General features: G+C 43.8%; 1 protein-coding gene across 1 annotated transcript in view; it reads left to right on the top strand.

Moving 5' to 3' along the window:
• LOC116520715 (neuroblast differentiation-associated protein AHNAK-like) overlaps positions 1-21,642 on the top strand; it is a 28,421-nt gene extending 6,779 nt beyond the window's left edge. Inside the window, exons 6-7 of the mRNA XM_032235032.1 lie at positions 475-16,093; positions 16,878-21,642. Coding sequence (XP_032090923.1) covers positions 475-16,093; positions 16,878-20,476 — 19,218 coding nt within the window. The 3' untranslated portion in view covers positions 20,477-21,642. The remainder of the gene's footprint in view (positions 1-474; positions 16,094-16,877) is intronic.
• Positions 21,643-22,316: the final 674 nt, after the last annotated feature.

The following is a 22,316-nucleotide window of genomic DNA, read 5'->3' on the forward strand; positions in this document are numbered from 1 at the left end:
TAATTGGGGCATACCAGGGGTTGTGACTTTATATATCCTGAAGATGATAAATGAGACTTCGTCGAAACGTCGCCAAGACATCTCCAATTCTACGCGGGAGAAAACCCGAATAACTACACACAGACACAGACACACACACACACACACACACACACACACACACACACATATATACACACACATACATACATACATACATCATATATCAGCACAAATACAACATTATATATATATATATATATATATATATATATATATATATATATATATATATATATATATATATATATATATATTATTCCTGATCCCATAATTGTTTGCACAAATGGTATTTATTTTAATTCAAATTATATATTTGGGGAGTTGATTATGGTATACTATAATCCTTATAATTAAAAAATAAAATGATATAAATAATACTCCATATGCATTTTTCCTAAACAAACATATTCATTTTAGAATTTTTCTCCCCAGGGAATGGATACAATGGAAATATCTGAGAAGACAATCTCAGAGGAAGATAAAGCAAACTTAATTGTAAAACAAAGAGTGGGAAGACCAAAAAGAACCAAAAAGGATAGACTCTCGTGGCCAAAATTCCAGTCAATTAAGGGAAAGAAGATTTTGGGGCCCAGAAGATCTCGAAGTACATCAGATGCATATGAACATGGAATTCCAGATGTTTCTCCTACAAGCACAGATACAGAATTCCAGCCAGAAGAAATTCATGGGAAAGTTAAAAAGCAAAGTCAAAAGAAACTAAAGTTTCCAACTATTGGATTTAAGATGCACAAAAGTAAACAAGAACCATATGAAATAAATCCATTCAAAGAATATGAGACTGCTACTGCTGTGGAACTCTCAGAGGTAACGACAAAAGAGTATACTTCATTAGATGTAGACAGAAAATCAAAAGAAAAAGAGCCAAAAAGAGGTGTGTCAGACACAGTATTTCCACTTCCACAACATACAAGAAAATACCCTGATGTTGAGCTGACTATTACAAAATCCAAAGAGAAGAAATTAAAATCCAATATAGAATTTACAAAACAAGAACCTACGGTTACAACAACACAGATGAAAACAGCAGTAATTCAAACAAAAGACATTACAGACTCTCAGATCAAAGTTTCACAAAAAATTCCAAAAACGAGGAAAAAAAAGCAAAAAGATTCAAAAGTACAAATTGAAACCCAATATCAGAAAGAGGAAAAAGAAAAAGAAACAAATATTGCTACCAAGTATGCATTACCACAAACTGAAGCTCGCAAAGCTGAGATGGACATCAAAATGCCTAAAATGGATTTCTCCCTTCCCAAAGTTGACCATAAGGATACCAAACCTGAACTTAAGATGGGGGAAATTACTGCTGATATAAAAATCTCAGAATTTGACATAAAGGCAACAGCAGGCCAGGAAATTTTGGAATTGAAAACAAATATTATATCGGATGAAATTTGTACAGATGGCTCAGCCATTACACTGGAAGATGACGAAACTAGGTTCAAAATGTTAAAATTACAAATGCCTAGGTTTGAGATATCACTTCCCAAACAGAAAGATATTCCACAGGGAGAACTTTCCATATCTTCCATGGAAGCAGACTTCCCCAAAACTGGACTGAAAACGGAACTGAAAACTGCAGAGATTGAAGCTGACAATAAGCTGACAGAAATGGAGATAGAGGCCCCAACTCTGGATGTGAAGATAGGGGAGAAGGGCAAAATCAAAATGCCTGCAGTAAAGATGCCTACCGTCAAGGTCGCCAAACTTAAAACACCAGACGAAGGGATCTCCCTGCCAAAGGTTGAGACTGACATCACCCTTCCCAAAGGGAAAGTTGAAGTGTCTGATGATGCAGCGGCCATAAAATTGCCAGAGGCTGAAGGCACCATCGATGGGGCAGGACGGAAAATACATATGCCAAAGTTCAAGATGCCCAGCATGGGGTTCTCTAAACCAGACATCAAGGGCCCCCAAATCGATGTGGATGTCAGTATGCCTAAAGTGGACGTTTCTTGTCCTGAGGTTGAGCTCCACATTGAGAAGCCAGAGGTGAAGGGAGGAGATATTACCATATCAGCACCAGACGTAAAGTTTCCAACAGACTCAGCCAGCCTGGAACTCAAAGCTCCCGAAGTAGACGTAGAGGCTCCCTCTGGAAAGGTTTCTGTGCAGGACCCCGATCTTAAGTTGGAAAGCGGGGATAGGAAGTTCCAAATGCCCAAGTTCCATATGCCCAAATTTGGAATTTCACTTCCCAAAGGAAAAGGTATCCCGGAGGCAGAAATCAGCGTACCTTCTGTGGAAGCAGAGCTGCCAAAGACAGAATTGAAAGGAGAAGTTTCACTGCCCACTGCAGAGATTGAGACTGATCTTAAGCTTCCACAAGTGGAGGTAGAAGCCCCTCGCTTAGACATGGATATAGGAGATAAGGGCAAAATCAAAATGCCTGAAGTAAAGATGCCTAGTGTCAAGGTCCCGAAGCTCAAAGGGCCAGAAGTAGGGGTCACCCTGCCAAAGGTTGAAACTGACATCACCCTTCCCAAAGGGAGAGTTGAAGTGTCTGATGGTGCAGCTGCTGTAAAATTGCCAGAGGCTGAAGGCACCATTGATGGGGCAGGACGGAAGATGCACATGCCAAAGTTCAAGATGCCCAGCATGGGGTTCTCTAAACCAGAAATCAAGGGCCCCAAAATCGATGTTGACATCGGTATGCCTCAAGTGGACGTTTCTCTTCCGGAAGCTGAGCTCCACATTGAGAAGCCAGAGGTGAAGGGAGCAGATATTACCATATCAGCACCAGATGTAAAGATTCCAACAGGCTCGGCCACCCTGGAACTCAAAGCTCCCGAAGTAGACGTAGAGGCTCCCTCTGGAAAAGTTTCTGCGCAGGGTCCCGATCTTAAGCTGGAAAGCGGGGATAGGAAGTTCCAAATGCCCAAGTTCCATATGCCCAAATTTGGAATTTCACATCCCAAAGGAAAAGGTATCCCGGAGGTAGAAATGAGCGTACCTTCTTTGGAAGCAGAGCTGCCAAAGACAGAATTGAAAGCAGAAGTTTCACTGCCCACTGCAGAGATTGAGACCGATCTTAAGCTTCCACAAGTGGAGGTAGATGCCCCTCGCTTAGACATGGATATAGGAGATAAGGGCAAAATCAAAATGCCTGAAGTGAAGCTGCCTAGTGTCAAGGTCCCGAAGCTCAAAGGGCCAGAAGTAGGGGTCACCCTGCCAAAGGTTGAAACTGACATCACCCTTCCCAAAGGGAGAGTTGAAGTGTCTGATGGTGCAGCTGCTGTAAAATTGCCAGAGGCTGAAGGCACCATTGATGGGGCAGGACGGAAGATACACATGCCAAAGTTCAAGATGCCCAGCATGGGGTTCTCTAAACCAGAAATCAAGGGCCCCAAAATCGATGTTGACATTGGTATGCCTCAAGTGGACGTTTCTCTTCCGGAAGCTGAGCTCCACATTGAGAAGCCAGAGGTGAAGGGAGCAGATATTACCATATCAGCACCAGATGTAAAGATTCCAACAGGCTCGGCCACACTGGAACTCAAAGCTCCCGAAGTAGACGTAGAGGCTCCCTCTGGAAAAGTTTCTGCGCAGGGCCCCGATCTTAAGCTGGAAAGCGGGGATAGGAAGTTCCAAATGCCCAAGTTCCATATGCCCAAATTTGGAATTTCACATCCCAAAGGAAAAGGTATCCCGGAGGCAGAAATGAGCGTACCTTCTTTGGAAGCAGAGCTGCCAAAGACAGAATTGAAAGCAGAAGTTTCACTGCCCACGGCAGAGATTGAGACTGATCTTAAGCTTCCACAAGTGGAGGTAGATGCCCCTCGCTTAGACATGGATATAGGAGATAAGGGCAAAATCAAAATGCCTGAAGTGAAGCTGCCTAGTGTCAAGGTCCCGAAGCTCAAAGGGCCAGAAGTAGGGGTCACCCTGCCAAAGGTTGAAACTGACATCACCCTTCCCAAAGGGAGAGTTGAAGTGTCTGATGGTGCAGCTGCTGTAAAATTGCCAGAGGCTGAAGGCACCATTGATGGGGCAGGACGGAAGATACACATGCCAAAGTTCAAGATGCCCAGCATGGGGTTCTCTAAACCAGAAATCAAGGGCCCCAAAATCGATGTTGACATCGGTATGCCTCAAGTGGACGTTTCTCTTCCGGAAGCTGAGCTCCACATTGAGAAGCCAGAGGGGAAGGGAGCAGATATTACCATATCAGCACCAGATGTAAAGATTCCAACAGGCTCGGCCACCCTGGAACTCAAAGCTCCCGAAGTAGACGTAGAGGCTCCCTCTGGAAAAGTTTCTGCGCAGGGCCCCGATCTTAAGCTGGAAAGCGGGGATAGGAAGTTCCAAATGCCCAAGTTCCATATGCCCAAATTTGGAATTTCACATCCCAAAGGAAAAGGTATCCCGGAGGCAGAAATGAGCGTACCTTCTTTGGAAGCAGAGCTGCCAAAGACAGAATTGAAAGCAGAAGTTTCACTGCCCACTGCAGAGATTGAGACCGATCTTAAGCTTCCACAAGTGGAGGTAGATGCCCCTCGCTTAGACATGGATATTGGAGATAAGGGCAAAATCAAAATGCCTGAAGTGAAGCTGCCTAGTGTCAAGGTCCCGAAGCTCAAAGGGCCAGAAGCAGGGGGCACCCAGCCAAAGATTGAGACTGATATCACCCTTCCCAAAGGGAAAGTTGAAGTTTCTGTTGGTACAGCAGCCATAAAATTGCCAGAGGCTGAAGGCACCATCGATGGGGGAGGACTGAAGATACACAAGCCAAAATTCAAGATGCCCAGCATGGGATTCTCTAAACCAGACATCAAGGGCCCCAAAATCGATGTGGATGCCAGTATGCCTAAAGTGGACGTTTCGCTTCCGGAAGCTGAGCTCCACCTTGCGAAGCCGGAGGTGACGAAAGGTGATATGACCATATCAGCACCAGACGTAAAGATTCCAATGGGGTCAGGTAAACTAGAACTCAAAGCTCCCGAAGTAGACGTAGAGGCTCCTTCTGGAAAGGTTTCTGTGCAGGGCCCCGATCTTAAGCTGGAAAGCGGGGATAGGAAGTTCCACATGCCCAAGTTCCATATGCCCAAATTTGGAATTTCACTTCCCAAAGGTAAAGGTATCCCAGAGGCAGAAATCAGTGTACCTTCTGTGGAAGCAGAGTTGCCAAAAACAGAATTGAAAGCAGAAGTGTCACTGCCCTCTGTAGAGCTTGAGACTGATCTTAAGCTTCCACAAGTGGAGGTAGATGCCCCTCGCTTGGACATGGATATTGGAGATAAGGGCAAAATCAAAATGCCTGAAGTGAAGATGCCTAGTGTCAAGGTCCCAAAGCTCAAAGGGCCAGAAGTAGGGGTCACCCTGCCAAAGGTTGAGACTGACATCACCCTTCCCAAAGGGAAAGTTGAAGTGTCTGATGGTGCAGTGGCAGTAAAATTGCCAGAGGCTGAAGGCACCATCGATGGGACAGGACGGAAAATACACATGCCAAAGTTTAAGATGCCCAGCATGGGATTCTCTAAACCAGACATAAAGGGCCCCCAAATCGATGTGGATGTCAGTATGCCTAAAGTGGACGTTTCTCATCCTGAGGTTGAGCTCCATGTTGAGAAGCCAGAGGTGAAGGGAGCAGATATTACCATATCAGCACCAGACATAAAGTTTCCAACAGACTCAGCCAGCCTGGAACTCAAAGCTCCTGAAGTAGACATAGAGGCTCCTTCTGGAAAGGTTTCTGTGCAGGGCCCCGATCTTAAGCTGGAAAGCGGGGATAGGAAGTTCCAAATGCCCAAGTTCCATATGCCCAAATTTGGAATTTCACTTCCCAAAGGAAAAGGTATCCCGGAGGCAGAAATCAGCGTACCTTCTGTGGAAGCAGAGCTGCCAAAGACAGAATTGAAAGGAGAAGTTTCACTGCCCACTGCAGAGATTGAGACCGATCTTAAGCTTCCACAAGTGGAGGTAGAAGCCCCTCGCTTAGACATGGATATAGGAGATAAGGGCAAAATCAAAATGCCTGAAGTAAAGATGCCTAGTGTCAAGGTCCCGAAGCTCAAAGGGCCAGAAGTAGGGGTCACCCTGCCAAAGGTTGAAACTGACATCACCCTTCCCAAAGGGAGAGTTGAAGTGTCTGATGGTGCAGCTGCTGTAAAATTGCCAGAGGCTGAAGGCACCACTGATGGGGCAGGACGGAAGATACACATGCCAAAGTTCAAGATGCCCAGCATGGGGTTCTCTAAACCAGAAATCAAGGGCCCCAAAATCGATGTTGACATTGGTATGCCTCAAGTGGACGTTTCTCTTCCGGAAGCTGAGCTCCACATTGAGAAGCCAGAGGTGAAGGGAGCAGATATTACCATATCAGCACCAGATGTAAAGATTCCAACAGGCTCTGCCACCCTGGAACTCAAAGCTCCCGAAGTAGACGTAGAGGCTCCCTCTGGAAAAGTTTCTGCGCAGGGCCCCGATCTTAAGCTGGAAAGCGGGGATAGGAAGTTCCAAATGCCCAAGTTCCATATGCCCAAATTTGGAATTTCACATCCCAAAGGAAAAGGTATCCCGGAGGCAGAAATGAGCGTACCTTCTTTGGAAGCAGAGCTGCCAAAGACAGAATTGAAAGCAGAACTTTCACTGCCCACTGCAGAGATTGAGACCGATCTTAAGCTTCCACAAGTGGAGGTAGAAGCCCCTCGCTTAGACATGGATATAGGAGATAAGGGCAAAATCAAAATGCCTGAAGTGAAGCTGCCTAGTGTCAAGGTCCCGAAGCTCAAAGGGCCAGAAGTAGGGGTCACCCTGCCAAAGGTTGAAACTGACATCACCCTTCCCAAAGGGAGAGTTGAAGTGTCTGATGGTGCAGCTGCTGTAAAATTGCCAGAGGCTGAAGGCACCATTGATGGGGCAGGACGGAATATACACATGCCAAAGTTCAAGATGCCCAGCATGGGGTTCTCTAAACCAGAAATCAAGGGCCCCAAAATCGATGTTGACATCGGTATGCCTCAAGTGGACGTTTCTCTTCCGGAAGCTGAGCTCCACATTGAGAAGCCAGAGGTGAAAGGAGCAGATATTACCATATCAGCACCAGATGTAAAGATTCCAACAGGCTCGGCCACCCTGGAACTCAAAGCTCCCGAAGTAGACGTAGAGGCTCCCTCTGGAAAAGTTTCTGCGCAGGGCCCCGATCTTAAGCTGGAAAGCGGGGATAGGAAGTTCCAAATGCCCAAGTTCCATATGCCCAAATTTGGAATTTCACATCCCAAAGGAAAAGGTATCCCGGAGGCAGAAATGAGCGTACCTTCTTTGGAAGCAGAGCTGCCAAAGACAGAATTGAAAGCAGAAGTTTCACTGCCCACTGCAGAGATTGAGACCGATCTTAAGCTTCCACAAGTGGAGGTAGATGCCCCTCGCTTAGACATGGATATTGGAGATAAGGGCAAAATCAAAATGCCTGAAGTGAAGCTGCCTAGTGTCAAGGTCCCGAAGCTCAAAGGGCCAGAAGCAGGGGGCACCCAGCCAAAGATTGAGACTGATATCACCCTTCCCAAAGGGAAAGTTGAAGTTTCTGTTGGTACAGCAGCCATAAAATTGCCAGAGGCTGAAGGCACCATCGATGGGGGAGGACTGAAGATGCACAAGCCAAAATTCAAGATGCCCAGCATGGGATTCTCTAAACCAGACATCAAGGGCCCCAAAATCGATGTGGATGCCAGTATGCCTAAAGTGGACGTTTCGCTTCCGGAAGCTGAGCTCCACCTTGCGAAACCGGAGGTGACGAAAGGTGATATGACCATATCAGCACCAGATGTAAAGATTCCAATGGGGTCAGGTAAACTAGAACTCAAAGCTCCCGAAGTAGACGTAGAGGCTCCTTCTGGAAAGGTTTCTGTGCAGGGCCCCGATCTTAAGCTGGAAAGCGGGGATAGGAAGTTCCACATGCCCAAGTTCCATATGCCCAAATTTGGAATTTCACTTCCCAAAGGTAAAGGTATCCCAGAGGCAGAAATCAGTGTACCTTCTGTGGAAGCAGAGTTGCCAAAAACAGAATTGAAAGCAGAAGTGTCACTGCCCTCTGTAGAGCTTGAGACTGATCTTAAGCTTCCACAAGTGGAGGTAGATGCCCCTCGCTTGGACATGGATATTGGAGATAAGGGCAAAATCAAAATGCCTGAAGTGAAGATGCCTAGTGTCAAGGTCCCAAAGCTCAAAGGGCCAGAAGTAGGGGTCACCCTGCCAAAGGTTGAGACTGACATCACCCTTCCCAAAGGGAAAGTTGAAGTGTCTGATGGTGCAGTGGCAGTAAAATTGCCAGAGGCTGAAGGCACAATCGATGGGACAGGACGGAAAATACACATGCCAAAGTTTAAGATGCCCAGCATGGGATTCTCTAAACCAGACATAAAGGGCCCCCAAATCGATGTGGATGTCAGTATGCCTAAAGTGGACGTTTCTCATCCTGAGGTTGAGCTCCATGTTGAGAAGCCAGAGGTGAAGGGAGCAGATATTACCATATCAGCACCAGACATAAAGTTTCCAACAGACTCAGCCAGCCTGGAACTCAAAGCTCCTGAAGTAGACATAGAGGCTCCTTCTGGAAAGGTTTCTGCGCAGGGCCCCGATCTTAAGCTGGAAAGCGGGGATAGGAAGTTCCAAATGCCCAAGTTCCATATGCCCAAATTTGGAATTTCACATCCCAAAGGAAAAGGTATCCCGGAGGCAGAAATGAGCGTACCTTCTTTGGAAGCAGAGCTGCCAAAGACAGAATTGAAAGCAGAAGTTTCACTGCCCACTGCAGAGATTGAGACCGATCTTAAGCTTCCACAAGTGGAGGTAGATGCCCCTCGCTTGGACGTGGAGATTGGAGATAAGGGCAAAATCAAAATGCCTGAAGTGAAGCTGCCTAGTGTCAAGGTCCCGAAGCTCAAAGGGCCAGAAGCAGGGGGCACCCTGCCAAGGATTGAGACTGATATCACCCTTCCCAAAGGGAAAGTTGAAGTTTCTGTTGGTACAGCAGCCATAAAATTGCCAGAGGCTGAAGGCACCATCGATGGGGGAGGACTGAAGATACACAAGCCAAAATTCAAGATGCCCAGCATGGGATTCTCTAAACCAGACATCAAGGGCCCCAAAATCGATGTGGATGCCAGTATGCCTAAAGTGGACGTTTCCCTTCCTGAAGCTGAGCTCCACCTTGCGAAGCCGGAGGTGACGAAAGGTGATATGACCATATCAGCACCAGACGTAAAGATTCCAATGGGGTCAGGTAAACTGGAACTCAAAGCTCCCAAAGTAGACGTAGAGGCTCCTTCTAGAAAGGTTTCTGTGCAGGGCCCCGATCTTAAGCTGGAAAGCGGGGATAGGAAGTTCCAAATGCCCAAGTTCCAGGTTCCACAATTTGGAACATCACTGCACAAAGGGAAAGATGACCCAGAAGTAGAAATCACTGTACCATCCATTGAAGCAATCATCCCCCAAAGTGGATTAGAGGTCACAATTCCATCTGCAGTGCTTGAAGCTGACATTAAGTTGCCAAAAATGGAGGCACAGACCCCCACTCTAGAAATGGGAATTGGGGAGAAGAGCAAAATTAAAATGCCTCTGGCTTTGCCGCAGCCAGAGATTACATTCGAAAATGGAGATACTACATTTAAAATTCCCAGGTTCCATATGCCCAAGTTTGGAATTTCAGTGTCCCAAGGGAAAGGTGTCCCAGACGAAGAAGACACTGTATCATCTGTGGATGTGGACCTCACCAAAACAGAACTGAAAAGGGAAGTCACATTGCCCTCTGTAGGTTTACAAACTGGCATTAAAGTCCCAGATGTGGAAGTAGTGGACCCCAGAGTGGATATGGAGGTTGGAGATGAGGGCAAAATCAAAATGCCTGGATTGAAGATGCCTAGTATCAAGGTCCCAAAGCTCAAAGGGCCAGAAGTAGGGATCTCCCTACCAAAAGTTGAAGCGGATATCTCCCTTCCCAAAGGAAAAGCCGAAGTGTCTGATGGTTCAGCATCCATAAAATTGCCAGAGGCTGAAGGCACCATTGAAGGAGAAGGGCTGAAGATACACATGCCCCATTTCAAGATGCCCAGTATGGGATCCTCCAAACCAGACATCAAAGGCCCCAAAGTCGATGTAGATGTCAGTATGCCTAAAATGGACATTACTCTTCCTGAAGCTGAGCTCCAAGCTACCAAAAGTAAGTTGCAAGTAGGCAAACCTACAGGCGACATGATTTCTTCCACTGACACAAAAATTCCAATGGGGCAAACGTCTGTGGAAATAAAACCAATTGACTTCGAAATAGAGGTGCCTTCCAGCAAGATGACTGTGAAAGACCCCAAGGTTGAAATGGAGAGTACAGATAGCAAGTTCAAAATGCCCAAATTTTCAATGCCCAAATTTGGAATTTCACTGCCTAAAGGGAAAGGTGTCCCAGAGGCAGAAATCAGTGTACCTTCTGTGGAAACTGATCTCCACAAAACAGGACTAAAAGCAGAAGTCACTCTACCCTCAGCAGAAATTGAAGCTGACATTAAACTGCCAAAAGGGGAGGTAGTGGTCCCAAGCCTGGACATAGAAGTTGGCGATAAGGGAAACATCAAAACTGCTGGGGTAAAGATGTCTAGCATCAAGGCACCAAAACTTGAAGCACCAGAAGTAGGGATCTCTGTACCAAAGGTAGACACTGATATCTCACTAACAAAAACAAAAATTGAACTGCCTCATGATGCAGCAACTATCAAACTTCCACAAACTGAAAGCACAATTGAAGGTGGAGGGATTAAGATACACATGCCAAAGTTCAAGATGCCTACCATGGGATTCTCCAAACCAAACATCAAGGATCCCAAAGTTGATGTGGATATTAATATGCCTAAAGTGGACATTTCTCTTCCTGAAGCTGACCTCCATGCTGACAAACCAGAGATAAAGGGAGATATTACTATATCAGCCCCAGAAGTAAAGATTCCAATGGGCTTAGCCAGCCAGGAATTTAAAGCTCCTGATGAAGAAACAGAGACTCCATCCAGAAAGGTTTTTGTGCAGGGTCCTGATGTTATGCCTGAAGGAGGGGATATTACATTCAAAATTTCAAAATTCAGAATGCCCAAATTTGGAATTTCACTGCCCAAAGGAAAAGGCATCCCTGAGGAAGAAATCAGCATACCTTCTGTGGAAGCAGAGCTACCAAAGAAAGAATTGAAAGCAGAAGTGACACTCCCCTCGGCAGAGCTTGAGACCGATCTTAAGCTTCCACAAGTGGAGGTAGAAGCCCCTTGCTTGGACGTGGAGATTGGAGATAAGGGCAAAATCAAAATGCCTGAAGTAAAGATGCCTAGTGTCAAGGTCCCGAAGCTCAAAGGGCCAGAAGTAGGGGTCACCCTGCCAAAGGTTGAGACTGACATCACCCTTCCCAAAGGGAAAGTTGAAGTGTCTGATGGTACAGCGGCAATAAAATTGCCAGAGGCTGAAAGCACCATCGATGGGGCAGGACGGAAGATACACATGCCAAAGTTCAAGATGCCCAGCATGGGGTTCTCTAAACCAGAAATCAAGGGCCCCAAAATCGATGTTGACATCGGTATGCCTCAAGTGGACGTTTCTCTTCCGGAAGCTGAGCTCCACATTGAGAAGCCAGAGGTGAAGGGAGCAGATATTACCATATCAGCACCAGATGTAAAGATTCCAACAGGCTCGGCCACCCTGGAACTCAAAGCTCCTGAAGTAGATGTAGAGGCTCCTTCTGGAAAGGTTTCTGTGCAGGGCCCCGATCTTAAGCTGGAAAGTGGGGATAGGAAGTTCCACATGCCCAAATTTCATATGCCCAAATTTGGAATTTCACTTCCCAAAGGAAAAGATATCCCAGAGGCAGAAATCAGTGTACCTTCTGTGGAAACAGAGTTGCCAAAAACAGAATTGAAAGCAGAAGTGTCACTGCCCTCTGCAGAGCTTGAGACCGATCTTAAGCTTCCACAAGTGGAGGTAGAAGCCCCTCGCTTGGACGTGGAGATTGGAGATAAGGGCAAAATCAAAATGCCTGAAGTAAAGATGCCTAGTGTCAAGGTCCCGAAGTTCAAAGGGCCAGAAGTAGGGGTCACCCTGCCAAAGGTTGAAACTGACATCACCCTTCCCAAAGGGAAAGTTGAAGTGTCTGATGGTGCAGCGGCCGTAAAATTGCCAGAGGCTGAAGGCACCATCGATGGGGCAGGACGGAAGATACACATGCCAAAGTTCAAAATGCCCAGCATGGGGTTCTCTAAACCAGAAATCAAGGGCCCCAAAATTGATGTTGACATGGGTATGCCTCAAGTGGACGTTTCTCTTCCGGAAGCTGAGCTCCACATTGAGAAGCCAGAGGTGAAGGGAGCAGATATTACCATATCAGCACCAGATGTAAAGATTCCAACAGGCTCTGCCACCCTGGAACTCAAAGCTCCTGAAGTAGACGTAGAGGCTCCTTCTGGAAAGATTTCTGTGCAGGGCCCCGATCTTAAGCTGGAAAGCGGGGATAGGAAGTTTCACATGCCCAAGTTTCATATGCCCAAATTTGGAATTTCACTTCCCAAAGGAAAAGATGTCCCAGAGGCAGAAATCAGCGTACCTTCTGTGGAAACAGAGTTGCCAAAAACAGAATTGAAAGCAGAAGTGTCACTGCCCTCTGCAGAGCTTGAGACCGATCTTAAGCTTCCACAAGTGGAGGTAGAAGCCCCTTGCTTGGACGTGGAGATTGGAGATAAGGGCAAAATCAAAATGCCTGAAGTGAAGATGCCTAGTGTCAAGGTCCCGAAGCTCAAAGGGCCAGAAGTAGGGGTCACCCTGCCAAAGGTTGAAACTGACATTACCCTTCCCAAAGGGAAAGTTGAAGTGTCTGATGTTGCAGCGGCCATAAAATTGCCAGAGGCTGAAGGCACCATCGATGGGGCAGGACGGAAGATACACATGCCAAAGTTCAAGATGCCCAGCATGGGGTTCTCTAAACCAGAAATCAAGGGCCCCAAAATCGATGTTGACATCGGTATGCCTCAAGTGGACGTTTCTCTTCCGGAAGCTGAGCTCCACATTGAGAAGCCAGAGGTGAAGAGAGCAGATATTACCATATCAGCACCAGATGTAAAGATTCCAACAGGCTCGGCCACCCTGGAACTCAAAGCTCCTGAAGTAGATGTAGAGGCTCCTTCTGGAAAGGTTTCTGTGCAGGGCCCCGATCTTAAGCTGGAAAGCGGGGATAGGAAGTTCCACATGCCCAAATTTCATATGCCCAAATTTGGAATTTCACTTCCCAAAGGAAAAGATATCCCAGAGGCAGAAATCAGTGTACCTTCTGTGGAAACAGAGTTGCCAAAAACAGAATTGAAAGCAGAAGTGTCACTGCCCTCTGCAGAGCTTGAGACCGATCTTAAGCTTCCACAAGTGGAGGTAGAAGCCCCTCGCTTGGACGTGGAGATTGGAGATAAGGGCAAAATCAAAATGCCTGAAGTGAAGATGCCTAGTGTCAAGGTCCCGAAGCTCAACGGGCCAGAAGTAGGGGTCACCCTGCCAAAGGTTGAAACTGACATCACCCTTCCCAAAGGGAAAGTTGAAGTGTCTGATGGTGCAGCAGCCATAAAATTGCCAGAGGCTGAAGGCACCATCGATGGGGCAGGACGGAAGATACACATGCCAAAGTTCAAGATGCCCAGCATGGGGTTCTCTAAACCAGAAATCAAGGGCCCCAAAATCGATGTTGACATCGGTATGCCTCAAGTGGACGTTTCTCTTCCGGAAGCTGAGCTCCACATTGAGAAGCCAGAGGTGAAGAGAGCAGATATTACCATATCAGCACCAGATGTAAAGATTCCAACAGGCTCGGCCACCCTGGAACTCAAAGCTCCTGAAGTAGATGTAGAGGCTCCTTCTGGAAAGGTTTCTGTGCAGGGCCCCGATCTTAAGCTGGAAAGCGGGGATAGGAAGTTCCACATGCCCAAATTTCATATGCCCAAATTTGGAATTTCACTTCCCAAAGGAAAAGATATCCCAGAGGCAGAAATCAGTGTACCTTCTGTGGAAACAGAGTTGCCAAAAACAGAATTGAAAGCAGAAGTGTCACTGCCCTCTGCAGAGCTTGAGACCGATCTTAACCTTCCACAAGTGGAGGTAGAAGCCCCTTGCTTGGACGTGGAGATTGGAGATAAGGGCAAAATCAAAATGCCTGAAGTGAAGATGCCTAGTGTCAAGGTCCCGAAGCTCAAAGGGCCAGAAGTAGGGGTCACCCTGCCAAAGGTTGAAACTGACATTACCCTTCCCAAAGGGAAAGTTGAAGTGTCTGATGGTGCAGCGGCCATAAAATTGCCAGAGGCTGAAGGCACCATCGATGGGGCAGGACGGAAGATACACATGCCAAAGTTCAAGATGCCCAGCATGGGGTTCTCTAAACCAGAAATCAAGGGCCCGCAAATCGATGTGGATGTCAGTATGCCTAAAGTGGATGTTTCTCGTCCTGAAGTTGAGCTCCAGGTTGGGAAGCCAGAGTTGAAGGGAGCAGATATTACCATATCATCACCAGACGTAAAGATTCCAACAGGCTCGGCCACCCTGGAACTCAAAGCTCCTGAAGTAGATGTAGAGGCTCCTTCTGGAAAGGTTTCTGTGCAGGGCCCTGATCTTAAGCTGGAAAGAGGGGATAGGAAGTTCCAAATGCCCAAGTTCCATATACCCAAATTTGGAATTTCACTTCCCAAAGGAAAAGGTATCCCAGAGGCAGAAATCAGCGTACCTTCTGTGGAAGCAGAGCTGCCAAAGACAGAATTGAAAGCAGAGGTTTCACTGCCCTCTGCAGAACTTGAGACTGATCTTAAGCTTCCCCAAGTGGAGGTAGATGCCCCTAGCTTGGTAGTGGAGATTGGAGATAAGGGAAAAATCAAAATGCCTGAAGTGAAGATGCCTAGCGTCAAGGTCCCCAAACTCAAAGGGCCAGAAGTGGGGATCTCCTTGCCAAAGGTTGAAACTGACATCACCCTTCCCAAAGGAAAAGCTGAAGTGCCTGATGCTGCAGCGGTTGTAAAATTTCCAGAGGCTGAAAGCACCATCGATGGGGGAGGACTGAAGATACACAAGCCAAAGTTCAAGATGCCCAGGATGGGATTCTCCAAACCCGACATTAAGGGCCCCAAAATCGATGTGGATGTCAGTATGCCTAAAGTGGACGTTTCTCTTCCCGAAGCTGATCTCAGTCCTGCCAAACCTGAGCTGAAACTGGGCAAATCTGTGTGTGATATTGATATTTCTGTCCCAGAAATAATAATTCCAACCGGGCAAGGTTCCTTGGAAGTGAGATCTCCTCACCCAGAAATTGAGCCTCCTTCCTCCATGGCTGTGCATGTGCCTGATGTTCAACTTGAAAGTGGGGATGGTAAATTCAAAATGCCCAAGTTTCAAATGCCCCAAGTTGGAATTTCAAGGCCCAAAGGAAAAGGTTTTTCAGAGGGAGAAATCACCATACCTTCCATGGAAGGAGACCTCCCCAAAACAGGACTTAAAATGGAATTCACATTGCCCTCTTCAGAGCTCAAGGCTGACATTACTGTTCCAAAAGTGGACAGGGAGGCCCCAAGCCTGGATGTGGAAGTTGAAGAGAAGGGCAATATCAAAGCCCCTGGGATGAAGTTGCCTAGTGTCAAGCCCCCCAAGTTCACTACACCAGAAGTAGGCATCTCCCTTCCAAAGGTTGAGGCGGACTTCTCCCTTCCCAAAGGTAAAGCTGAACTGCCTGATTCTGAGGCTGCCTGCAAAGTGGAGGAAGCAGAAGGTAGCCGTGAGAAAGGCAGGATGAAAATACACATGCCAAAGTTCAAGATGCCCAGTATGGGATTCTCTAAATCTGATATCAAGGGCCCCAAAATAGATTCAGATGCCAGCATGCCTGATGTTCACACTTCTCTTCCAAATGTTGAGCTCAGCACTACAAAACTCCAGCTTAAGGCAGATGAATTTGAGGGCGACATCAGAATAGCAGCCCCTGAAGTAAAAATTCCATGGGTCCCAGTCACTGTGGAACTCCAAGCTCCTGACGTAGAAGTACAAGCTTCTTCAGGTAAGATTATTGTGCAGGGGAGGATTTTTGATCTTGGTGGTGGGATAGTAAGTTCAAAGGTTCAAATGCCCTTACTGGGAATTTTCCTTACCAATAGGAAAATTGTTACACAGCTCTCTCTGTCTGCCTACCTTCCATAGAAGCAGGCCATCCCAAAGCATATAATCTGAAATCCCAGTTGATGAACCTGAAGCTGAAAAATTGCCAGCAGTTAATGCAAGCAGAGAAGTTCCCTCATTTACAGTTTAAACAAAAGAATAGAATTTTTAATTAAAACTGATTATGGAGGAAACAACTATTAGAAGGCTTCATTCTAGTTTTCCAAAAATGAAAGGTTATAAAGCTGAAATACCTGTGTGCTGTCACTGAATAATGACATGACAGTGTCTGTTTTTAAGGAAGAAAAAGTTATTTCACAAGAAACATTAGATAAATAAATAATTGACAATGATATAAAAAAGTATTTAAATGACCAAAGTTAAAGTTACAAGCACAGAACATTTTAGACCAGCAATTAAAGCTTCTACAGTAGATATGGAAATATGTTTACCTAAAATCTTAGTTTCTTCACTTGATGACAGTTTTTAAAATGAGAGTTACAACCAGATGATGTTAATGATAGATCAGTAAAAGGAATTTAGATTCCTAAAATGAGACTATTGGGAATTAAAGTAGAAAGACTAAAATATTTGTAAGTGGAACAGAAATTAAAATTAAAGTTGTATATAAGAAAATTAAAAGGTAACATTTCAAATGGCTAACTCTGGGATCTCATTTTCTAAAGGAAAAGTTCCAGATATTGCTATTGGCCTATTCAAGGACGTGGATGATCCCCAGCTGAAAACAACAATGGATATTATTGATATTGCAGTGGAAGCTACAACACTTGAAATGGAGTCGGATGTACTTGGTGAAAAAAAGGATGTCTTGGAACAGAAAATAAAAATGTCCCAAATTATTAGAGCTGATGTGAAGACTGCAGCAGTAGGCATACCATCTGTTGATATTTCTGTCGCACAGTCAGAGATAAGCACTCAGGATTTACATGGTGCAGCTAAGGAACCAGAAGCTAAGGGACAGATAACTAAGAGAGGAAGTTTAGAGGGAGAAGAAAAAGGACATTTCAAAATGCCAAAATTCAAATTGCCATCATTGAGCTGGTCCCCTAAAAAGGAAGCAAGCCTTAAAACAAGTATAAAAGAACCTGTGGAAGAATCTCATCTTGGCATAGTATCAGATGATACAGGCACAGAACCAAAAGTAACTATTTCAGAAGATCAAGGAGTTCATACTGATGGAAATGTAGACATAGCCACCAAAAAAGGTCAAGTAAAAAGACCTCATTTAATTATGCCCAAAATCTCACTGTCTAAGACAAAGGTACCAAAAGCAGAGGTAGATATAGTAGTTGAAGGTGATGGAGCTTTGGTGCAAATACCTGACATAGAAAGCAGTTTTACTACAAGAAACGTAGAGGAAACAGAAATAAGTGTAAAAATGCTGAAAGGTGAAATCAAAGAAATCAAAACATTACAGACAGATACAGATATAAGCTTACCCAAGGTGTCCATGACAAAAAGTGCATTTGAACAGACATGTTTAGAAACAGAGGTCAAAGGTGACATTTATATGGACAGTGCAAGTATGAAATCTGATGGTACAGAGGGGGAGTTTAGGATGCCAAAACTGAAAATGCCAAAGTTTGGCATTTCAGAACTGTCAGAAAGTGCAATTTCAGATCTGTCAGGCAGTGGAATCACTTCATCAAAACCGGAATCTGATGCCTCTCAGTTTCAAATGACTACAGAATCTGATGAACCTGGTGAAAAAGCTCAGCTCTTACAAGTTAAAAGTGATGAAGGAATTTCTGAAGAAATTCAGACTGAGGAATCTCAGAGTTGGTTTAAAATGCCCAAATTCAAAATGCCTTCATTTGGTCGAACTTCAAAGCCAAAAAAAAGTGATGCTGAAACTGAAGACATCACTGGAGAAGCTCATGTTACTGAATTACAAGTTGACGTAAAATATCCTGAAGTTGTAACCATCTCAAGGGAACTTGACAGTGAAAAAAACATCTCGGAACAAAAAGTCATGCTTCCTCAAGAGGATGTTAGAGTGCAGAAAGAACAGCAGTCTACCACCAAAGTGGGTGAAGGCAGTTTTTTACAGTCCTCAGAAAAAATTGGCAGGAAACCTAGTGACCTGGAGGCCAAAATGTATGCTGATATAGTTAAAGATGGCACAGAAGGACAAAGTTCTCATACTGAGTTCATTGGCACTATCCCAAAGATGGATATTGATAGCAGCATCTCTAAAAGTGAGATGACCATTCAGCAACCAGAAGTTATACCAGACACTATGATAGTGGCTGAGATACCATCTACTGAAATTACTATGGGAAAGAAAATCGATGCTACTATTACAGACCCAGAAAGCCTTGATACACAACCTGAAGCAATGGGGACTGAAAAGAAGTCACCCAAAAAGGATTCTCAGGGAAAAGAAAGTATATTCAAAATGCCAACATTCAGTGTGCCTTTGTTTGGATGGTCTACCACAAAGAGCAATGCCATTGTTCCCGGTATTGAATCTGACTTAGAAGAGCCTGCCGTTACTCTTTCCAAAGTTAAAATGGATGTTTCAATCACTGATGAAGACTTTGAAATCATTGATTTCCCAGTTGAGGGCTTTGAAAAAGATTTGCCTAAAGAAAGTGAAGTGAAAGCAGAAGAGAAAGAAAAAACAAGTAAAACAAAAGGATCTAAATTCAAGATACCAAAATTTGCCAACTTGCGCAGTAAATCTCAGGGTGTAGAAATTCAGGTTGATTCGTCAAAAGTGCAGACTGAGGTGTTATTAGTTAGACCGGAGGGAGAAACATCAGAAATCCAAGTTCAGGAAAAAAAACCTGGAGATGCAGAAGAAAGTTTCCAAATGCCCAAATTCAAAATGCTCAAGTTCACACATACAATTTCTGAAGGAGAAGAACTGACTTCAGAAGAGACAATGGATATAAAGGATACTGCTGATGATGATATTTCTCAATTGCAGTTCAAGGCAATGTTCCCTGAAGAGAAAGGAGATGATATTCAGAAATCAAAAGTCAGAATTACAACATTGTCTGAACCTGCCATTCAGAGACCACAAATTGGAAGTAAATTCCAATCTACAGACTCTTCTTTTGTTGATACAACAGTGTATGTGCATAAACAAGTGCCAAAGGAATTTAGTGCTGAATTTCTTAAAGAGAAAATAGAGATTATGGACGGTAATGTTCAAAAGTCAATCGCTAAAATTACAACACTGAAGGAGCCAGATATTCAAAGAGCACCACTTGAAATTAAACTTCAGCCTAATGATCCATTTAGTTCAAGTGCACCAGTGCGGGTTAAAGGATCAATTGCTAAAAGTAAAGAAATAAAGATGGAAAGTAAATCTACCTTTGGCTGTGGTGATGTTGCTGAAATACAGGAATCTTTCTCCACTCAAGTAGTCAAAGAATCTGAGATTTCTCCATCAGACGTTCAAACTGCTGCCTTTGGATTTTCGCTTCTCAAAGTGAAAATCCAGGAATCACACGTGAGCTTAAATGTACCAGTCAAGTTATCTTCTACAAAATGTATGGGTGAAATATTTGAGGATAAGGATCATCAACTTTCAGATACAGGAGAAGCAGCACCAAAGGCTGGTTTGAGTGAAGTGAAACCATCTGATAAAGATAAGGATTTAATTTATGAATATGTTGAAGGAACATCATCTGCTGCAACACTGACAACACTTAAATCCTTTACAGTTGACATACAGTCTTCTAGTGAATTTGCAGAGAGTCACTCTGAGTCAATAGAGATAGCTAAATCTGCTATAGAAACTACAGAGGAAACAACATTTATAAGTAGCACAGAAGAGGTCACAGATGAAAAAGATAGTAAGAGATCTGGTAGATTTAAACTTTGGTTTCCAAGCGTTGGGTTTTCTCCCACTACAGATGACACAATATCAGATTCAAAACCTGAAGCTCAACAAAAAGTTCAGCCTGATGATTCATCCAAATTAGACAGTGATACTGCCAAAGAAACTGAAAAAACAGGATGGTTTAAATTTCCCAAGTTAGGTTTTTCATCTCCAACAAAAAAGAACAAGGAAACGGGCAAAGAAAAGGAAACAGATTCAAAAGAAGGAAAGGGTGAAGGAAGTCCAACAGACAAAAACGAAACTTTCTTTGATGCTCAGGAAACCTTATCATTCAAAGAGAAAGAAGAAAATGAAACCTCGGGTGATATACCATCCGAGCCCATTGTTTCATCTTCAGCAAGAACTGAATTGATCCTCTTAGAGAAAGGGAAAGCCGAAGCCAAACAGATTCCTGAAGACTCATCAAAATAAAATTGTTTCTTCCTCCACATAAATAAAAGTACAATATCATCTTGAAAAATATTTTTTAAAGAATCAGAAAATAATATTGCCTTTATTTCAGCAAAATAAATATAATGCTACCTTAAAATGATCTTTAAAATACTTTATATTGCAATACTGTTTATAAGTTCAAGGAATAGTCTTTCATGTCTTCACAGAAACAAGTATTACCTGCAGTATGAAATACATGTATGAGAAAATCCAGACAGATGATGAACCCTACCATTGATTAAAGATATACATAGTTCCAGTGAAACCAACCAAGATACTGTCCGCTAATTTCTGTAAAGATATTCTTTTGCCAGATCTATTTTAGAGAAACCAAAGCAAAGCAAGAGATTAAATATACCGTTCTGAAAATTACAGTGATTTTGTGTGGGATTATTTGCAAAAAGTAATAAGAAATTAGTGCTGAGAGAAATAGAAATATATTTCTCCTTTTTTAGATTTTATTTTTTTAACTACATTTACGCTGCTATCTTATTAAAAACATCATTCTTAGACTACTCAGATTATTGTAAACTAGATAAATGGAAGTAACAAATATTATAAAAGTTACACTCTTGAGACTTTTTTCACTCAATAAAATTAATTGAGTCAGTCAAAAATAATATCTGGATTTGCACAGCCTAAATTTGATTAGTTTTAAACATATTTTTTTCTAATTTTTCTGTGATGTGAACCCAATCCATTTCTACAAGCCAAGAAAATGGGTTGATTCAGTAGCATGCTTGGTAAATAAAGCCCATCATCTTATCCACAGTTCAGGTGAATTATTGAGAGCTACAGCAATTGTGTATTATAAATCTAAGTTATTGCCTGTGGTGACTTAGTGCCATATTTTCCATTATATTGTGCTGATTTCTTTTTTTATAAATATATAACTAACAAAATACATATCTATTTAAAAATTATACTAATTTATGACAAGAATGTAGAATATATTCTGGTTATGCTGCCAATATGGCAATAAAAGCAGTATTGTTTGTATTGTGATAATCATCTGATTATAAAAGTAATACTATCTTAGCCACATGAGGATGTGCTTATCTGACGATGCTGGAAGTCTTAAATAAACCTATGCTTGAGTCATAGGGTCAGAACTCCTAGTGTATTTGTGAAGAGAAGCAACATATCCCAGAGCGATTTCAAATGGAAGCCAAACTTTTTAAATTCCACAATATAATCTCCACTGATCGTATGAAAGCCCCCTGTGTTTTCAGAGGTCTTTGAGAGGACTCTGTTTTGATAATAAAAGTTGCCTATTCGGGTTTTCTTTCCAATTCTTTCTCTTCCCCTTTTAAATAAGCTGGGGTTGACACGTTCTACTCTAGGCATTTATAACTTCATTGGTAGAAAGGCCTGCACAGAGGAGGTAGTCAGCCAGTTCTGACCGGTTCTGGTGAACCGGTAGCAGAAATTTTGAGTAGTTCGGAGAATCGGCAAATACTATCTCTGGCTGATTCCGCCCCCATCTATTCCCTGCCTCCCGAGTCCCAGCTGATTGGCTAGGTCTTCTTCTGTTGCCCTGCACAGGAGAACAGAGCTGGAAAGCAGGTTAGTGGGGTGGGGAGAGTATGGGGATTTTACAGTATACTTGCCCTGGAGTGGGGTGGAAATAGGGATTTTACAGTATACTTGCCCTGCCATGCCCCCCAAGCCATGCCCACAGAACCAGTAGTAAAAAAAATTGAATCCCACCACTGGGCCTGCAGGAGAGTAAATGGGATTAAAAATACACTATCTTATGGTTTAATGGCTGCAATTCATTTCAGCAAAATAATCATTAAGCAAACTACATGACTGAAAG

Source organism: Thamnophis elegans, chromosome 1, assembly GCF_009769535.1.
Source record: "Thamnophis elegans isolate rThaEle1 chromosome 1, rThaEle1.pri, whole genome shotgun sequence".
NCBI classification, from domain to species: domain Eukaryota; kingdom Metazoa; phylum Chordata; class Lepidosauria; order Squamata; family Colubridae; genus Thamnophis; species Thamnophis elegans.